The sequence below is a fragment of the Oculina patagonica genome, chromosome 6, assembly GCF_052425735.1.
Source record: "Oculina patagonica isolate OP01 chromosome 6, crgOcupat, whole genome shotgun sequence".
In the NCBI taxonomy this organism is placed as follows: domain Eukaryota; kingdom Metazoa; phylum Cnidaria; class Anthozoa; order Scleractinia; family Oculinidae; genus Oculina; species Oculina patagonica.
The window spans coordinates 32,370,368-32,389,362 of NC_135763.1; the positions used below are offsets into that span (position 1 = coordinate 32,370,368).

Here is an 18,995-nt window from a genome sequence, read left to right on the forward strand (position 1 = left end):
GAACAAGATATATGTTCCGTGAAAACGTTGATTACTTGCATTTTGTTGATACTGTTGCAAGATGTATTGTGTATTATCACTTAATATATCTTGGTCCGGCTTCGCAAGTGACAACCGGAAATGAATTTGATTGCTTGACGCTTAAAAGACTTTATCCCTGGTCCTCTTCGTGCCAAATTTCGAGTTCAGTGCTCGCCTCATTTCATCCCAGACCTTTCGTGCTTCTCTGCTCTTCAGGCGATCGAAATTATCAGCCCAAAGACGAATTAGCATTTTCTGATCATCGTCGGACCCATTTGTCGTAAGTTCTCTTTGCCGGTCCGGATTCGGGAGAAGATGCTGTAGATGTACTTGCAACAGCAACAGGAGTCAAGAATGGTCCCTCAAAATGTCGAAGTGCTCGCAATGCTCGCAAAATTTTAGTGGGTGCTCGTTTGCTCGTGCTCGCACATTTTTACAAGTGCTCGCATGCTCGGTTTTTAGTGGAGGTAGGTTTTTGAAAAGTGCTCGTTGCTCACAAGGCTAATTTTTGTCAATGCTCGTGCTCGCAAAGAAAAACGCTGTGCTCGCATGCTCGCAAATGCTCGCAAAGACCATTTGATACCCCTAGCAACGGGACTCGTCGGGGAGCTCGTTATATCGCTCGATGCGCTCCCTGGCCTGCTTTGACTGCCTTCACCCACGTTTAACTGCGAATGCAGTTCATTCATAAAAGGGCCAAACTGCTGTTGCTGCTGCTGCTGCTGATCAAAAAAGTAACCGGATAAAATGGTGTTGAACTGAGAAAAAAGCCACCTCCATCCATGATCGAGTGTTCTAGCGAAGTTCCCGCGCTTTGTGATTGCGTGCGATCATGACCTTCAATGTCATTTCCCTGATAGGTTCTGTTATCACTGGAGACGGCTTCCTTTGTTATTAAGGACAAAATTTTGGAAAATCGGTTCGCCTTTTTTTTTAAGTGGAGGTCGCACTTAAAAATCTCGCGTGTTGATAGATTTTCACCGCAAAGTAAACAAATTCTTCCAAAATTTTTTTTAGTGCGACCCGGCCCTAAGAAAAACAAACAAAAAGGAATTATGAATTTGACTTTGTGACCTTAGTGTCTTCAAAATATCATATCACGTTCTGGAAAGCGTATACAATTAACAAAGCAAAGCAAATTAATTTCCTGTTTCTCAGATAACGATAATCGCACTTCCCTTAATCCTTTTATTCTGTTTCTACACTATTCATAATACGCCCTTCCTATTCTTTACTGAATAAAGTTTAAAGAAACGAACAAAGCCGAAGATGAGATACCACATCAATATTTTTGTTTGCGTGGTAACTTCACTTAATATTCTCTTTTTGACACATCATTTGACATATCTGAAAACTGCTCTGACCTCGACAACCCTCGACCCTAACACGCACCAAAATGGCTTTCTTGTAACGCAAACAGAAATTTAACAACAGCTTTTCAGCCAGCCGCATACTTTAACAATACCCACCGCAAATATAATATCAAAACACAAACCTACCGTAAAGATAAATTCATTTTCCATGTAAAAAACTACCTATTTAAGCAACATATGTGAGATAAAATCTCCTTATCAGATTTGGCGGTATTACTAAAGATGATACTTCATGTAATATATTACATTATTCACATACCTTAGTAATCCAAACATTTACACCATGTCTCACACGTGTAAATAAGCACGTTTAAAACTCGACAAGAGAAAACGCGCAATACGAAGAACAGCATCCCGATGCATCTTATCAGCAAAATGTATCTATGTAAATATGTCTATTTCTTACCTTGTTTCCTTGCTACTTTATCACTTCGTTACCTTACGAGAGGTCTTACACAAAGCACTATCCTGAGCTACCAAGTCCCCTCGGATAATCTCGTGTTACGTCACGGTCACGTCGTTCACGACGTGACCGCGACGTAACACGAGACAAAAAGGACTGGGTCATCCATGTACTGTTAATATAAACAAAATTCAACTGTTTCCTTGGCAACGAGTCTGGCATGTGGAGCTCGGCATAATATTGAAGTGATATACAAACCAGTATATGAAACAATAGCGTTGCTTTTTTTTATTTTATCTATTGCTGTAACAATAAACGGCACCCGATGTTTAGAATCCACCAAGTTCTCTGCGATACATAATTAAACTAGGAGGGATGCTAAGGAAGAATGGATAAATTCGTTTGAAAACTCGCTACAAAGTCGTGTCTGCATATCTATAATGTAATAGTTAATTGCTAGCTATCCATAACAAACATTCTTTGTCTTTGTGTTGACTTTAATTGATTGACACTCTTTTCAGTTTAGCACGCAATCGAAATAATCACGTACTTCCATTTACATTTTTATTTCAGCTTTGCCATTATGCTTATACGACAGGTGTTTGGGCAAAAAATAATAAAATGATGCTGAAAACATATTATGTTTTTGCACATAGCCGCATACCGCGCCAACTCCGTCACGCAGATAATGGAATGTCAACATTGTTTCGCGTAATCGCCTCAGGCACAGCAACAAGATATCCTATTCACAACAGTGGCTTTTATTCAGTGCGTAAACATTACAGTTGCTTGGCAAAAATTGTAATGAAATTTTCTAATGCTCTGCCGCAAACACCTTGTGGCGCCCTTTAGAAAGTGGTCTCTGGTTATTGCAATTTTCTGGACCAGAAAACCAGAAAAATAATCCGGGCCATAACTAAGAGATCGAGGTGAAGAACAGTGGTCAATAATAATTGTGACGATCGTAGTGACAGCTTGTTCGATCATCATGTGGCGAAGTAAATTTTCGTCAAAAGAGCAGCGAACTGATTGGAAAGATCAACAACATGCAGGCAGAGACATCATTCAGTTGTATAACAGCGAAACCAAAGCTCAAAGGGAAAGAAACAGAAAGATTATTGAAATACAGCGAAAAGCAAGACGGAAAGACGATTCTCGTAATCAGTCACTGGAAGCGAAAGCGAGAGATGAAATACGAAAGAATTCTCAAGCAAAAACTGGCTACAGTATCATGAAACTACCGCTTATCGAAAGCCCGAGCAAGCCTAGTAAAGGACCACGTAGATGGAGTAAAAGATCGAGTATGAAAGGTGTAGATGAACATTTCTTGCCGGACATAGATGTTAATAATTCTTCAAGGGCTGTTCTGCGTGGGGCCCGACATCAAGATCCTTCGCGTGATCCACGCTTCCAAGGTTTAATTTCATGTTTGTTGATAAATGAAGATTATTATGGAGACTTGCAAAGATATGCACCGCCACGAAGGGAGATGAGCAAACGGACACGATTGGGATTAGGTTTCTAAACGTGCTCAATTATATTAAATCAAGAACTCTTACACTCAACTCAAATTATTCATGTTCAATATAAATCTTAATGTTATAAGTAAAGTAATTTTTCCCTCGCTGCGTGAATAAGGAGTAATGCATTTGTTTTTAAAAAATGTACCGTTTAAACAAAATGACAAATTATATTCAAATTGTTTTTATTCATGTCAATTCATAGTTTCGATACAACCGGGCATTATAGAACACTTGCCAAGCCAGCTGTTGATGAAAATATCTTGAATCTAAGCGCCCACTTTATCTGTGATATTTTAAACTGTTATAATGAATCACTAAAAGAACTTGAGGAGAATTTTTCCCTCACGACCAAGAGTTAGTTGTTAGCTTGTTAATGTTAATGTTTAGTTATTAAGTGTATTCTGTTGTAGTCCTGTGGAACTGAAATCTTCAAGTTGAAGATAAAGTCAATAAAGTCAATCAGTTATTTTGTCGTGCGCTGTTGGGGATAGTGGTTTCAATTTACAAATAAATAATCAAGTCCATGTATTGATTTTTCTGCGTATAAACATTTTACAGCGACCTTATTTTGAAAATGTACTGTAGTACTTACCTATTCGCATGCATGAGGTGGTATTTCGATCTTGTATGAACAAGATATACACTATGATCGCATACATAACGTGGAAACTAGTGTGGCCGGCCATATAGTGCCAAAGAAGAAATCTTATATTGGAGTAAGAATAAATAAAGCCTTGCACATTTGTGGTATTTGAGGCTCAGTTTCGGTGGGCATTGAAACGGAAACCATGTTATATGCCGTAAATTTACGAAAATATTCCCTGGGTACCGGGTTGATATTTACTGGGTCTTTACTACATTTACTCAACGTCCCTCTTAGGTAGCTTGACGTATTTTCAGGGAGGCATTACACATGATAGGGGGGAGGGGTATCTTTGAATGAAAATCTGTGTTTCAAAAATGTTTGGGCTTTTATAGTTAGTTGGACGTAAGCTTGAATGTTACTGATGTTAATATGTGCAGTCGTTCAAGTGTAGCTGCCTTAAATTGATTTGAAATTTATCCCAGCGAGAAAACAAACTTGAAAGAACAGGCATTTCAATTTCCTTATTTTGCTTCTTTTGGTATCATCCTTATAAAAATGTCTCGACGGCGAGAAGATAAACGTAAACCGATAAAAACACGCGCGTTTTAGCTCGTCAGGTCTGCACTCTTTTCATTAAGCAACTGTTTACACTGTTACAGTTTATTACACAACTTTGTAATTGAAAAATTGATCTGAAATTAACTGAAGTCATCCCGAAGTATTGTTCCGGCGTGGTAAGCATTTTAAAGACTGATAAGAAAAAACACCTGGAAAAGCGCTGGGAAATTAAATTTTGCCAGAAAACCGCTGTACTGGTCGCGTTGACTGAGGGACTCAAGCGCAAGATGGCCGACCTCGCTTGGACACTGTTTCTACTTTTGGCGATTTATCGAGCTGCAGGCGTTCAAGGTAGGGTTGAATGAACTAATGGTTTTTCTTAAGTGAATTTATCAACTGGAAACCGGGGAATGTTTTGAGCATAAAGGCTCTCGAAAATCTTACTTGTGCGGCGAACAGACCGAAGAAGGAAAACGGACAATAACATGCCAAAGTTCGAATATTAAAGAGTTCCCAAATTTCTCACGTGAATCGAAGTGAAATCTTAAGAAAACGTGTAGCCTTCTGCGCATACCATCTTTGGGAACTTCATGTCTGCGAATGAAATAACCTGCGATCAGGAGGGAAGGCGAATTCATTTTTCCGTTGACCCCTCCAGCGCGAGAAAAATAACGCCTGATCGCAGGTTACGAATGAAACTAGTCCACATGCTTAAGTGTCCGACCTGAGCTTCTAATCACGAACGCAACCACGGTTAACAACACCATACGTATACATGGCAGCTTTATTTCTATTTGTGTGATAGTATGCTGCTACTATTTATTCGCTAAACACAAAATAAGGTTAAAACATAAAGGCTTAGCTGATGGCATTTCACCAGATCAGAAACTCTAAGGCCATACAAAGGTTTTAATACAAATTGAAAAACGTATTCCTCAAGCCACTGCGAGAACATTTATCAATACGTATTGGTATTAAAATAACTAAGCGAATTATAGATTTACATATGATAGTAACCGCATCGCATGAACAGCACATTGTACGTAGCAAACAGAGCATAAATGCCATCTAAAGTACACTGAACGTGCCTAAGAACCAAAATGGTTTGATAATTACTGTGTAATTTGGCAAGCGGAAGTTTGAAACGTATTGAAAGACCGTGACGCGTACGGATCAGATAATTATTTAAGGGACTCTGTCACGGTTGAGTTATGTTTACTGTATGACTAAGTTTTGCCAAATACTCGCTATGAAACTTATTGTTTGCAAAGAAATTACTTAGAACTGTTGACTGGCTAAATGACAAAACCGTAGCTTCACTGCAACCAAATGTGTCTCCTGGGCGTTACACTGAATTTGAAGTGACAAGCGAACGAGTTAGCGTTGAAAACTGTTCAGCTCAACAGTATTTCAAAAATCCATATCGCAATCACTTTTGGCCATTAATACCTTCGTGTTATTATATATATTATATGTTTTGTTTTGGGTGTTACTAAAATGTTCCTTCACTGTCTTCAGCGGTTATTTTATATTGATAATTGGTGAATAATATCAGCCTATATCAGTTCTATTTACGCCATTCAGCTTTAATTTCCTCGTTTCTTTTTTATGTCTTCAAAATGCCATAATTATTTTTACCCGTGACTGCTGTAATAATTTATAAAATCCTTTTGTTTTTCTTGATCGATGATTTGTAAGGGATCATCTTGGGGTTCGAATTGCAATTTTCTCAGTGACCTACATTAAAACACTGACCACTTCAGTCATAAAACGTTGATATTTTCATTATTTCAGTCTTTTTAATTAATTCATTATCTGCATATGTTTTATTAAATTTGTTTACTTTAGTGTTTTGGGGGTGTTTAACGGTGTTCACGGTGTTCCTAGTTTCACAGTTACCCCATGACCTAGTGTGCCAAAATATATCCTAATATTTCATATATGGCCTGCCACTCAACCAATAAGTTTTTTTCTTCCAGCTGCTAGCTCGTTTGCAATAGTGGAGCCCTATCCTTACAACATCTATCCACTTGAGTTCACTTCAGCAGAGGTGACCTGTGCTGCTTATGATGCATCGGGAGTAAAGATTCCCAGTAAAATCCTATTTATGAGAAGGGACCAATTTAATCAATACATAGAACTAAAGGAAAACGACAACTTGTACTTCACAAACCGAACAGAAACACACGGTGAGTGATGCACACATCATATACACAGCTAGGATACATCTCAACCCTTTCTTGTGGGGAGCAGGGATGGCGCAGTCGGGTGAGTGCTCTCGCCGCCCAGCTATGTCTCGGCGTCGTATGTGGGTTGAGTTTGTTGGAAGTTCGCGCCCTTGCTCAGAGTGTTTTTATCCGGGTTCCGGTTTTCTTCCTTCCCCAAAAAACAACACGTCGAAATTCCAGTTCGATCAGAGAACAGTATAAAATCCTCACTGATCTGTTCTTGTTTTTTGGAGTAGAAATAGTGAACTGGAAGAGCCACTCTGTGGAAATTCCACGGCGAATTCCCATTTATTATTTTTATTCATTAATTAATTCATTCATTCATTCATTCATTCATTCATTCATTCTTTTATTCATTCTGTCATTCATTCATCCATCCATCCATCCGTTTGTTCGTTCGTTCGTTCGTTCGTTCGTTCGTATCGTTGTTGATTTCTTGATTTATTTATTTGTTGTTCTCGTTCTACCATGTCAGCTAACACCTCATCACCCATGTTTACTGAATTAAAATTTGCAGATAACAAAACCAAGCTTTATGTCACCTTGCACATAAGAAATGTGACACTGAAGGATGACAGCTTGTATGGCGACCTGGGAAGTTATGAATGTCATGCGTATGCGGTGGGTGATGTTGTAGAGAGAGCTAGGCATGGCTTTAGTGTCAGCGTCATCACAAGTAAGTTCCCGGATGTGCACCTGTTGTTACATAAAATAGTGACAATTATCTTTCGTTTATGTTCCATATTTAAGGAAGTGCTATTATTGAAAAAAAAACAATAAATGTTTTGATCGTGTTACCTTTGTTCCAATACTGAGGTGTCCTGGGCGTAATATTTTTTTGTTTTAAAAATGTTTGGTCAGTACTTAGCAAACATTGAACATCCTCTCAAGAGGGTCTGAATGGGGTTAAGTGTTACGTGTTATTTGCCTATAATTTTTAGCGTTTGCTGTTACATTGGCCAATTTTTTAATGTTTACTGTTTCCGGAGAAAATACTGTTAAGTGTTTGGGGTTTTTTTCGTGAAAAATTTTAGCATTGTAATTAAGTTCTTATCTGCTCTTCAAAAATCGAATAAAATCACTCATGAACTTAAGAGAAAATTTTCGTATTTCTCCTCGGAAATCTTCGGTAGTCTTCGGACATCTTCGGTAGTCTCCGGACATCTTCGGTGGTCTTCGAAAATCTTTAGAAGTTTTTGGGAATATTCGGAAGTCTTCGGAAACCTTGCTTTTTAAGTATAGATTTAGATCTCGGTAATTTCCTGTTTTTTTTAATTTGAATTTTCCCGGGGGGGCATTAAGGCCAAAAAAACTGATCGGAAATCGTCGGAAAATGGCCTAAAACGTCCTCATATACTAAACAAAATAATATTGGCCTTTCTGGAGCCGTTTTTGTTTCTTTCAGGATAAAATTTACTGTCACAGTGAAATTTTTAATGTTGTGTTAAAATGCCTAAAATTTTAGTGTTTCATGTTACAGAGGCAAAAAATTAAGTGCATGTTTAGTGTTATCGAGGTACCCCCATTCAGACCCTCTCTCAATAACGGAATGATTCCAATATACATTGATGACCGAATTATTATGTAGTTTTTCTCACTGTTGAGGATAGGGTTCCCTGCACTATCTAATGCATTGTTGTAAAGTTTTGGTGTACATTATATTCTGTTATTAGGATCGGAATTTCCCGAAGTTGTTATTTTCCCTGTTGACACGGTGCACGTCTTACAATACAATGAGAACATCACGCTCACTTGCAACCTGACTAGAAGAGGAAATAGAGTTCCCTCTCTAAAGAGGATTTCTTGGCTTAAAAATGGTGTGCGTTTGGAAAGTGTCCGGAATCCGAACCCGGAAGTTCCGAGAGACACACTTGGTCCATTATTTATCAAAAATCTTGGTGTCAAAAGTGGAGGGAACTACACCTGTCTGCTCGAAGTGGTGTATAGATATGTCAGACAATTCAATGCATCAGACGAAACTGTGATTCAAGCTAAGGCTAAGGATAAGGAAGGTAAGTAAACAAAACAGGTCTACTTTGACTTGAAGTTGAAAAGTAGAGAATTAGCTGTTAAGTGCTAAAAAATAACCCAGCATTTCCTCCCAAGCATTGGCCCTGGAAAGGAAAGCGCCCGGGGGCGGGGGGGGGGGGGGTACTCCATATAACAGCCTATACGGGGAGGCTCCGCCCGCAAGGGGTACCTTTTTCAGGCTTCAGGTATATAAAAGGGTAGCGATTTCACAAGTTTAGGTATATGAAAGGGTATGAAAATCCGTCATTTGGGTTTTTTAAAAGGCCTGTAATTAAAATATTTCGAACAGACGCACTTTAAATAGGTCTACGTTGACTTTGACTTGAAGTTGAAAAGTAGAGAATTAGCTGTTAAGTGCTAAAAAATAACCCAGCATTTCCTTCCAAGCATTGGCCCTGGAAAGGAAAGCGCTGGACCACTCAAAGCATAGAAAAATCATTTGACTTCGTTGGGATTACTACCTCCGGGTCAGATAACTGTCGCTTTATCTTTTGACTGAGCCCAGAAGGGCCAGATAACCTTGCGTCCCCTTCTCCTTCCTCTTTCGATTGAACGCCTTTTACGCAGACTAAGGCCAGACGGTAACAGGACGGGGTAAATTAAGGTTGTAGTTCAGCGGTACTTTGACTTGCTTTGAACAGCTTTTCCAAAATGGAGATTCAGATGGCATCTTTGTAAGCATGCAGCGAAGGTGAACATTCTAGAACATTCTTAAAATGCTTTTTAATTCGGAATTAATCTGACAAATTTTCGCCTACCGTTCTCAACCCTTTGTTTTACCTTTGTATATTTTGCTCTTAGATCGATCCTTCTTCAAACCATGAGCCCGTAAAGGCCGATTTACACGGTACGATTTTGTCGCATGCGACAGGCTTACGACACGCTTACGACAGTCGTAAGCGAGATGTAGGTTTGATTTACACGACACAATTCATGTCGTAGGCCTGTCGTAAGCATGTTGCAAGCATGTCGCATGCGACAAAATCGTACCGTGTAAATCGGCCTTAAGAAATATGGAGGGAAAAGTTGGAGGATAAAAAATCTTAATTTTTTGCAAGTGAAAGAATACCTTGAAACATACTCACAATACTTTATTTCTGTTATTTTTTCAGTCCACGTGAATAGCACGATGGCATGGACATCCCATGGTACACTGGTCGTGTTGGCGTTTTTTGTGGTGGCATTTCTCTGCTTGTAGAATAGCTTAGAATAGCAAGAAGCAAGGGTACCCAACGCAGGGTCGTAACCAGGTATATGGGATCAGGGATCACAGCCTCGGGATCGGGATCATGGATCCGGGATTCCGGGTCACAAGTCACTGCATGTCATGGGATCCGTATCGGCCAATCAGATAGGATCAGAATGGAATCAGGGATCAAATGTTCGCACATTTTGGGGATCAGGAATCAAAATTTAGAGCTAAAATTTGGGATCAGCGAGGAAAAAATATACCTGGTTACGACCCTGCCCAACGAGAAAATTTTACAATAGGTGTCAAGCGTCCTTTTTTGTGCGTTTTAAAGCCTTACTTTTAAACGCTAAAAAATCTCGAAAGAAAAGCGTATCTTTTCGGATTCGCTAGCTTAACTTTCAAACTTTAGAAATTTTAGGGAACGAAATATTATAACTCGAATTTAAGAGCTGCGTTAGCCTTTTCGAAAATCTTAGCTGGCTTTTTTTTTCGTGTCGAAAACGACATTTTTCTCTCTCCAAAAGCAGCAGTAGAAATCTCCAGTTTTTCATCACCCTTTTTTAACCGAAAATCGTAGGCGATTATAGGTCTTCCGAACAGACCGATTATAGGTCTTCCGAACATATATTCACTGAAACGGTCTGTTGGGTGCCCCGGAAGAAGGCAAGCCCTGGCCATATCTACGTAGAAAGCCAACTAGAAAACTATTTTACAAGAGCATTTTACCAATATCTTGTTCAGTACTAAGAACTGCCACACCGAACTTTGAAAAATCTAGTTTACTTTTGCGTGTCCTTGTTTTTTTTTTCTTAAAAATTGTTTACTTTTATCAAAAGGGCATATAATTAGTTTCTCTATATTCTTGCGCTTTTCCATTTCCGTTAATGTATTCTTATTAGTTTAGTCCTATTAACTGTTGTAACGTAACGTTTTAGCTGTAAATGTTTTTAAATAAACCTTTTTGGACAAAAAGAATATTGACGGACATTTACCTGACCTTTTTTTAGATTTTTAAGAAAAAAAGAATCTTTAATATATTGGCCTGCCTCTTATGGACAGGAATATATAAATATATTCTCTTATGGTCCTACAAATCGTCACCGCTTCTGCAACAAAATATACCTCCCCCACAAAAATACCGTTGATTTCTGTGCATGCATGTTGTTTCGACAGACGGCACACACGTTGCCGTTTAGCGGAAAGTATTTTTTTATCGCAGACTTTTCAGTTAACCGTCTCTATGTCTTTAATGTAATTTTTTCCCCTGCCATTTCTATCGTGCTTTTATCAAATTTCATGCTTTTTAGTTTTCCCTTGTTCAAATCATTACGATGATCGATTAACTAAAATGATCACACAACACCTGTACAAAACCTTCAATGTTGGTAGTTTCTCTAGACATTTCGGGACGTACAATTAAATAAGCAGAGTCATTTTTACCTCGCGAGTGAAATCGCACCAATCAAGTCCTCGTTTTGCCAGTCCTTATTTTCGAGTCCATTCCAGTTCAGACTTTCCATACGCATCAACAATAACACGAGTGGTAAATTACATATTCGCGCATAATAATCTGTCAGTGAGAGTTGTAACGTGGTTGTCGTTGATTGCCAATGGCTAGTTCACTGAAAATCTTTGCGAATGACAACAGCGTTCTCTTCTACCACACTTCGAAATGAAGCTACTTTCATCTCGTGTTCTTTGCATGTTCGTGACCTGTGCTGTCCTTTTATATGCATCGAATTTAACCCGAGCCGAAATTGGCGACAACCAAAGTCCCTCCGTCGTACAGACCGAGTCCGGTGCAGTTGTTGGCAAGATTGAGACTCTTCCACACGGCAAATCAGTGCATGAGTATCTTGGTATCCCGTATGCTGAACCTCCAGTTGGAGAATTGAGGTTTGCAGCTCCAAAGCCCGTCAAACCTTGGTCTGGAATAAAACGTGTCACAGAGTTCGGAGCACCATGTCCACAACCATCAATCTCGTATCTTGGCACAGAGATAAATTTTTCTCGATCAGGTGGGCATAATGTTTCCATTTTAATGAAAGTAATACTGAAATTATTCGGTATAGATAAAAGAATTAAAGAAAGGAATCCAGACTGGGCAAGAAGTGGGGATTGAATCGAGCTTCGCTTGAATAAATTCAAGCGTGTCAAAGCGTGACATTAAGGTGCGTGACAAAATATGACAACGTCACGCTAGAGCAACAGGGCACAACAACTTACGCTTACGTTATTTTCAGCTGGGGCGTTGAAGGTCTCCGCACACGTGGGGACAAGATGCAGGGACGTGCCCCAGCGACGATAACACATGTAGGGAGACAAAATATTGGTGTTCACACTAAGGGGACACGTAACAGGGACGTTGACGGGGACATGTAGCAGCAACAAAAACACAATATGTATACACGCAGGAAAATGTAGCGGGGGCCTGACCCTGAGACATTTTGCAGCCACACCTCCCCTTCGTGTGTGCTGATAATTTTTGGCTCATGCAACAGGAATTTTGCAGCTGTTTTGTCCCTGTGACATGTTGTACGGATTTCAACTCGTTGAACTTCGTGCAACATGTCGCAGGGACAAAATGTTGCAGGAATTCGTTTTGCATGAGGGGGGGGGGGGGGGGGGCACTTCCCTATATGGCCTTTACGGAGACGTGCCGATGGATAGGGTGTGGTTTTTGACACCTCCGGCCCTGAGCAGGGTATATAATTTCAAGCTCCTCTGTCCTAAACAGGGCCTGAACCTGTCTTAGACAGGGTGTGGCTGCAAGACAGTTCATGCTTAGTTGACTATCATAAAAAGCATTATTTTATTTGGTGGGATCGGTGTTTGCATTTCAATGCGTCGAACATAGCGTACGGGACGCAATCACAACAAAGCGTAAATGTTTGACGATGTTGTCCTTTGCCCTGAATAGGGTCTTAAAATAGGGGGTGTTGTCCTACACAGGGTAGGTATTTTAAGTTTTTATTGTCCTAAACGTGGTCAGGGTTTCAAACCTTAGCGGCACCCCTATACATAAACCTAGGACAAGTACCCCCCTGGGGGTACTTGACACGATCATGACAATCTACATAGCTATGTTACTGAAAGTATTCATTGTCCTGCCACTCCTAGGAGGGAACATTGAGGATTGTCTTTTTCTTAACGTCTTTGTTCCATCATCTATTAAACCCGATGACAAGATGGCGGTGATGGTGTGGATTCATGGAGGCGCATTTTCTTATGGTACTGCTTCTGATTATCCTGCTGGGATTTTAGCGACCTTTAATGACGTAATCGTAGTGACAGTCAACTATCGTTTGGGAGTTTTGGGCTTCTTCAACGTTCCTGGCACTGAATTCAAAGGAAATTATGGAATGTTTGATCAAGTAAGATAACTGTTTGTCTAACTTGTACACTTTGATCACCACAACAATTTCTGACTTGTTAAAACTGTAGGTAATAACATTTATAAGCGAAACCAAATTCTAAATTACAGGAGTCGATTATGTCGGTTCTTTTTAAAGTATTATTATTCCTTCCATTGTCATCTGTTTCTTCAGGTTCTGGCATTAAAGTGGGTTCAAACCAACATTGCAAGTTTTGGCGGCGATCCCAACAGAGTGACCATATTTGGTCAAAGTGCAGGAGGAATGAGCGTTTCTCTTCATTTGATCTCACCATTGTCCAAAGGTTTGTTTCACAGAGCCATCATGCAGAGCGGTGCATCCTCTTCGCCACTTTACTGTGGAAAAGTTTCTAACACAGAACCGTTGGAACAGTTTGTTAAGCGTATAAACTGTAGCTTAGCACCACATCTTGCTGAGTGCGTGCGAGGCAAGTCTGTTGAGGACATTACAAAGGCTAAAAGTGGGACCACGATTTCTAAAAGCATGGGCTCACAAAACATAGTAGGGCCTATAGTTGATGGAGAATTTCTACCAGATCTGCCAGAAATCATGTATAAAACAGGTCAGTTCCACCCCGATGTTGATGTCATTGCTGGCGTCACCTCCAACGAAGGTGCTTTGTTTGCAATGATAATGCCACGTTACCAAGTGGAATATGGCGTGCCACAAGAGATGTTTGAATCTGTTGTCAGGAATAGGATGATATATGCTCGAGAAAAGAACAAACTTGTCGAAGACCTGACTCTATTCGAGTACACCAAACATGTCGACCCTAACGACACAACGGCCGTTCGCCAGTTGATGATGGACTGTTTTAGTGATACGGGTTTTGTTGCACCCGCCATTCTGGAGGCAGAAGCTTTGGCAAAAGTAAGAGGGTAGATTACATTCTTAACAATTCATGCTCAGTTAACTATATTTCTTTCTTCATGATCGTGTTTTCAAAGTGACATATTTGTCGGAATTTTGATAAACAACCCTACACATTGCTCCTGCGTTTAGTACCTGCTAGAAGTCCACTTCAGTGTTCCTATAAGAGTAAAAGTCGCATGAAGACGTTGATCGTCACCTTTGCTTGTTCACTTCTACCTTTATTTGAGGGTACAAGTCGTGCGAGTTGTTCCTCAAATTTAAACCAGTTTGAATTCCGCCCTGGTCACTTTCATATCACTTTTCTGTCACTGGTATCTGACGACGCGTTTTTGAAGTCAGTTAATTGTTTGCTTTTGAGTTATCTCGTTAAGAAACATAGATTGTACGGTGCGTTTAACTGTGAGGGTAGACAGGTGTAAGAAGGTTAAGTCTGCGTTTGAGCCTGGTGGCCCATCAGGTCGGAGATTAGCTATTCCCTTGCAGGTTTACCCCAAGCACAGAGGACCCAAACGCTGTATTAGTTATTCATAATCTTAAAATAAAAATGTTCTTATTTACCTGCGTTTTTTTTTTTTACCGGTTAGGGGGCGATTTGAATGAGAGCGAAGGCGGTTTACGTTGCGAGTTTGTAAAAACGGTAATCGGTCTGTCGCAATGTCAATACGACGTGCCTCAATTATGTCTCAAGTTTTACTTTAACTGTTAAATTGAAACACGAAACTCCCCGCAAGGAGAGATAATTGTTAATGGTTTTAGTAACTTGAGATAATAACAGTTGAAACTCAAGGCGTGTCGTATTGACATTGCGACAGATCGATTACCGTTTAGAACTTGCAACGTAAACCGCCTTCGCTCTCATTCAAATTACCCCCAAACCGGTAAAAAAAAAACACAGGAACGCAGGTAAACAAGAACATTTTTATTTTAAGATTATGAATAACTAATACAGCGTTTGGGTCCCCTCTGCCCCAAGCATTAAATTTGTCGGTACCCATTTATACACCTGGGTAGAGAGAGGCACTGTGCATGTACGAGTAAAGTCCCGGGGGGGGGGGAGGGGCACTCGCATATATGAGCTTTATAGGTATGTGCCGCTGTGAAGGGTATGGTTTTCAAGCAGTTTAGTCTGGGATAGAGTATAGAAATCAGCGAGTTTTGGTCTAGAATAGGGTATCATTTGCCGGAAAACTGATCAGTAGTAAGTCCAGAATAGGAATAGAAACTTGGAAGAGGAAGAGGCCTTCTTAAACGTAAATTATATCATCGCGGCAACGTTGTTGACAGATGGTTTTCCATTTAAAACACAAATAGTGATACAGTTCTGAAAACGGCAAAGGGATAGGGTAGCGATTTTCGGTGTTTAGTCTACTAAAGGGTTGCAAAATCAGCTGAACATGGTCTGGTATAGGGTAAGGGTTTCAGAGTCCCAGCGGCACACCCCCACCCAGAAATATATAGAGTACCCCCCCCCCCCCCCCCGGGAGTAAAGTGTCTTGCCCAAGAACACAACGCAGTGATCCCGGTCAGGGCTCGAACCCAGACTGTTCGATCCGGAGTCCGGCGCACTACCCATTAGGCCACCGCGCCTCCCGTAGGGTAGAGAGACTCTGGAACAATTTCGTTAACACGGCGTATGCGTAAGATACATTTATCTCGCTCGTTTATACTCTTGTATCTTTAGGGAGGACGATCACCTTATGTTTATGTGTTCGACCATCGATCAATGCACTCAACGATGTCTGACTGGATTGGTGTGGCACATGGCATGGACATGGCGTATGTGTTTGGCGCGCCATTCAAGAACGTACCTGAACCAGCCGTTAATGCACTAGCAAAGAAGTACTCTGAAACAGAAAAGGGATTGAGTTTGTATATCATGAAACTATGGACAGACTTTGCCAAATATGGGTAAGATAATTGTTTGGTGGTATGAAGGACAAATATTTTCAATGCAGAAATCACTTAAGGGAAGTTATTACGTAAACTACGTGAGAAGGGAGAAAATAAGTGAAATATAGTGTGTCGAGCCAGTAGTCAACTACAACAGTTAACTACAAAGTTTACAACAGCATACGATAGAGCGTTTAGCAGCCGCAGAAGTAGCAGCAGCAATAGCCGTAGCATTAGTAACAGCAGCAGCAACAACAGTAGCAGTAGCAGAAGCAGCAGCAGCATTAGCAGCAGCAGTAGCAGTACGTAGCAGTAGCAGTAGCAGTAGCAGTAGCAGTAGCAGTAGCAGTAGCAGAAGCAGTAGCAGTAGCAGTAGCAGTAGCAGCAGCAGCAGCAGCAGCAGTAGCAGTAGCAGTAGCAGTAGCAGTAGCAGTAGCAGTAGCAGTAGCAGAAGCAGTAGCAGTAGCAGTAGCAGTAGCAGCAGCAGCAGTAGCAGCAGCAGTAGCAGAAGCAGCAGTAGCAGCAGCAGTAGCAGAAGCAGCAGTAGCAGCAGCAGTAGCAGAAGCAGCAGTAGCAGAAGCAGTAGCAGTAGCAGTAGCAGTAGCAGTAGCAGTAGCAGTAGCAGCAGCAATAGCAGCAGCAGCAGTAGCAGCAGCAGCAGCAGTAGCAGAAGCAGCAGTAACAGTAGCAGTAGCAGTAGCAGTAGCAGTAGCAGTAGCAGTAGCAGTAGCAGTAGCAGCAGCAGCAGTAGCAGCAGCAGTAGCAGAAGCAGCAGTAGCAGTAGCAGTAGCAGTAGCAGTAGCAGTAGCAGTAGCAGTAGCAGTAGCAGAAGCAGAAGCAGAAGCAGCAGCAGCAGCAGCAGCAGTAGCAGCAGCAGTAGCAGTAGCAGTAGCAGTAGCAGTAGCAGTAGCAGCAGCAGTAGCAGCAGCAGCAGTAGCAGTAGCAGTAGCAGTAGCAGTGGTGGTAGCGGTAGTGGTGATGGTGGTGGTGGCAGTAGTAGGCAAAGCACTAAACAGTGACGCAAAAAAAGATAAACGCAACATATAAAGTTTTTTATTATACATTAGAATTACTTTGAAACATGTGATTGGTCGAGAGCATTCAGACACTATACAGTAGCATGTAACTTGTAACTTGACATGATAACCCAATATCTGCAGCATATATTGGGTTATCATGTCAAGTTCAAAGTCCGCCTAGTTTCCAAGCCCCTCGTCCGTGTAGTGCTGTCAAACTTTTGAAAATATGGCTGAGCGATTCGCCTCCGTTTCCGAAGAGGAATTGAAAGTTTTGATAGAGAATAAAGATTCTAAAAACACCAAGAGAACAACAAAAACAAGTGTAAAAATTGTGAATGATTATTTGAGGGAGAACAACCAGGAGGAACCACAAGATAAAATCGCTTTGGCCAATGTTCTGACGAAGTTTTACGCCGGCGCTAGAAAAAGTGAAGGCAAATTGTTTGAAAACTGTATAATAAAAAAATTATTGAATTCGTGAATTATCAAAACCTCGTGTCTGTGTTATCTGCCTCAGCCTTCGGCTTCGGCAGATAACACAGATTTCGGTTTTGATAATTCACGATATCATGCTCAATCTCATCCAATAATTGCTTAATCGTAAAATAAAAACAGTAGACCTATGTACCATCTGAATACAAGTCAAGTTATTGTTAATTGAATTGGTAAATTAGAAGTCTTAACAATGCGAATCTGAAAACGAACTTTACTTTCCATTGTTGGCCTTCAAAATCAGATAGACAATCATGAATAACATTAAAGTAGCATTACCACTCGTCTACTCTTAATGTTCATTAGATATTTATTTGGTTATCGTTTGTTTCAACAGCTCTCCAAATCCACCCGACTCTGGCTCTGCAGAACTCACGTGGCCTAAGTTTACAGAAGGAGAGCGGGAATATCTCGTCCTCGATTTGAAACCGAGGGTGGGGCGAAGATACAAGGCGGATAAAGTGGCATTTTGGAATAACATTGTTCCAAAAGTGGCGGAGTTTACGCAGACAGTGAGAACAGAAAATGAAAAGAAAGCTGAACGGGACGAATTATGAACACGGCACGAATTATGACACAAAAATTAATTAGAAAATTCACTTAGCTTTGTGCTTTAGTTTTGTAAAGGGGCTTTGTCGCTGATTTTACCCGTCTTTTTGAACAGCCAAATATATATTTGTGTTGTAGAAAACGTAACAATAATGTTCCATTTTATGTACAATAGCCATACTGGAGCATTGAAACTCAAAACAAGCATTTTTGGCTGCGGATGGCTGTGATGCATAAAATGGATTACAACTAGTAAAATTAAGGCTAAACCTTTCAAGTTGTTTTCGCGCGTTTTCAAAAAATCAATATTTATAGCCGTGGTTTGTTTTCTCTCCGCAAATCAAGGTTTACTTATATCTTCCTTCAGAACCTACCACTAATTTCAGAACAGTCTAGACCAAAAAAAACACAAACAATCCTCCTTTGAGGCCAAACGATCATTCTGTAGTTTTCTTGATGTATCTTCTAGTCCTCATTTTACTTCAGTAGTCCTCTAGAGTCATAAAGATCACTGTGAACATGTCAGTAATCATGCATGTCTTCGTTTTACCAGTCCCTGTGTTATCCCTGCAGTGACCCTTTACCATATGTGTCACTTGGGTTCAAAAACAATTTTCTTTTTTATTTTGAAATTATAATTAAAAGTTGAAAATTGGTAGACGGACACTTGTTAGGGCTTTCCACAAGTTGCTCGGCAACTTTTTGGCAACTTTTCATGATTCGAGCAACTTTTTCCTCTTCGAGCAACTTTTTTCCTCTCGAGCAACTTGTTGCATTTTAAGCAATTTCCAGACCGAAGATCTCCGAAAATTATCCGAGTATTGTTAAAAGGCAATACGAACGTTTCCGAAGATTTACGAAG

The 18,995-nt window shown here is 40.4% G+C and overlaps 2 protein-coding genes across 2 annotated transcripts; both read left to right on the top strand.

Moving 5' to 3' along the window:
* Positions 1-4,374: 4,374 nt before the first annotated feature.
* LOC144657443 (uncharacterized) lies at positions 4,375-10,886 on the top strand. The gene is made up of 5 exons (XM_078517785.1): positions 4,375-4,815; positions 6,444-6,653; positions 7,210-7,368; positions 8,366-8,704; positions 9,836-10,886. The coding sequence occupies exons 1-5, from the start codon at positions 4,752-4,754 to the stop codon at positions 9,919-9,921; spliced, it is 858 nt and encodes a 285-aa protein (XP_078373911.1). The 5' UTR covers positions 4,375-4,751; the 3' UTR covers positions 9,922-10,886.
* Positions 10,887-11,276: 390 nt separating this feature from the next.
* LOC144656374 (acetylcholinesterase-like) lies at positions 11,277-18,693 on the top strand. The gene is made up of 5 exons (XM_078516599.1): positions 11,277-11,933; positions 13,036-13,289; positions 13,464-14,180; positions 15,865-16,091; positions 17,922-18,693. The coding sequence occupies exons 1-5, from the start codon at positions 11,588-11,590 to the stop codon at positions 18,139-18,141; spliced, it is 1,764 nt and encodes a 587-aa protein (XP_078372725.1). The 5' UTR covers positions 11,277-11,587; the 3' UTR covers positions 18,142-18,693.
* Positions 18,694-18,995: the final 302 nt, after the last annotated feature.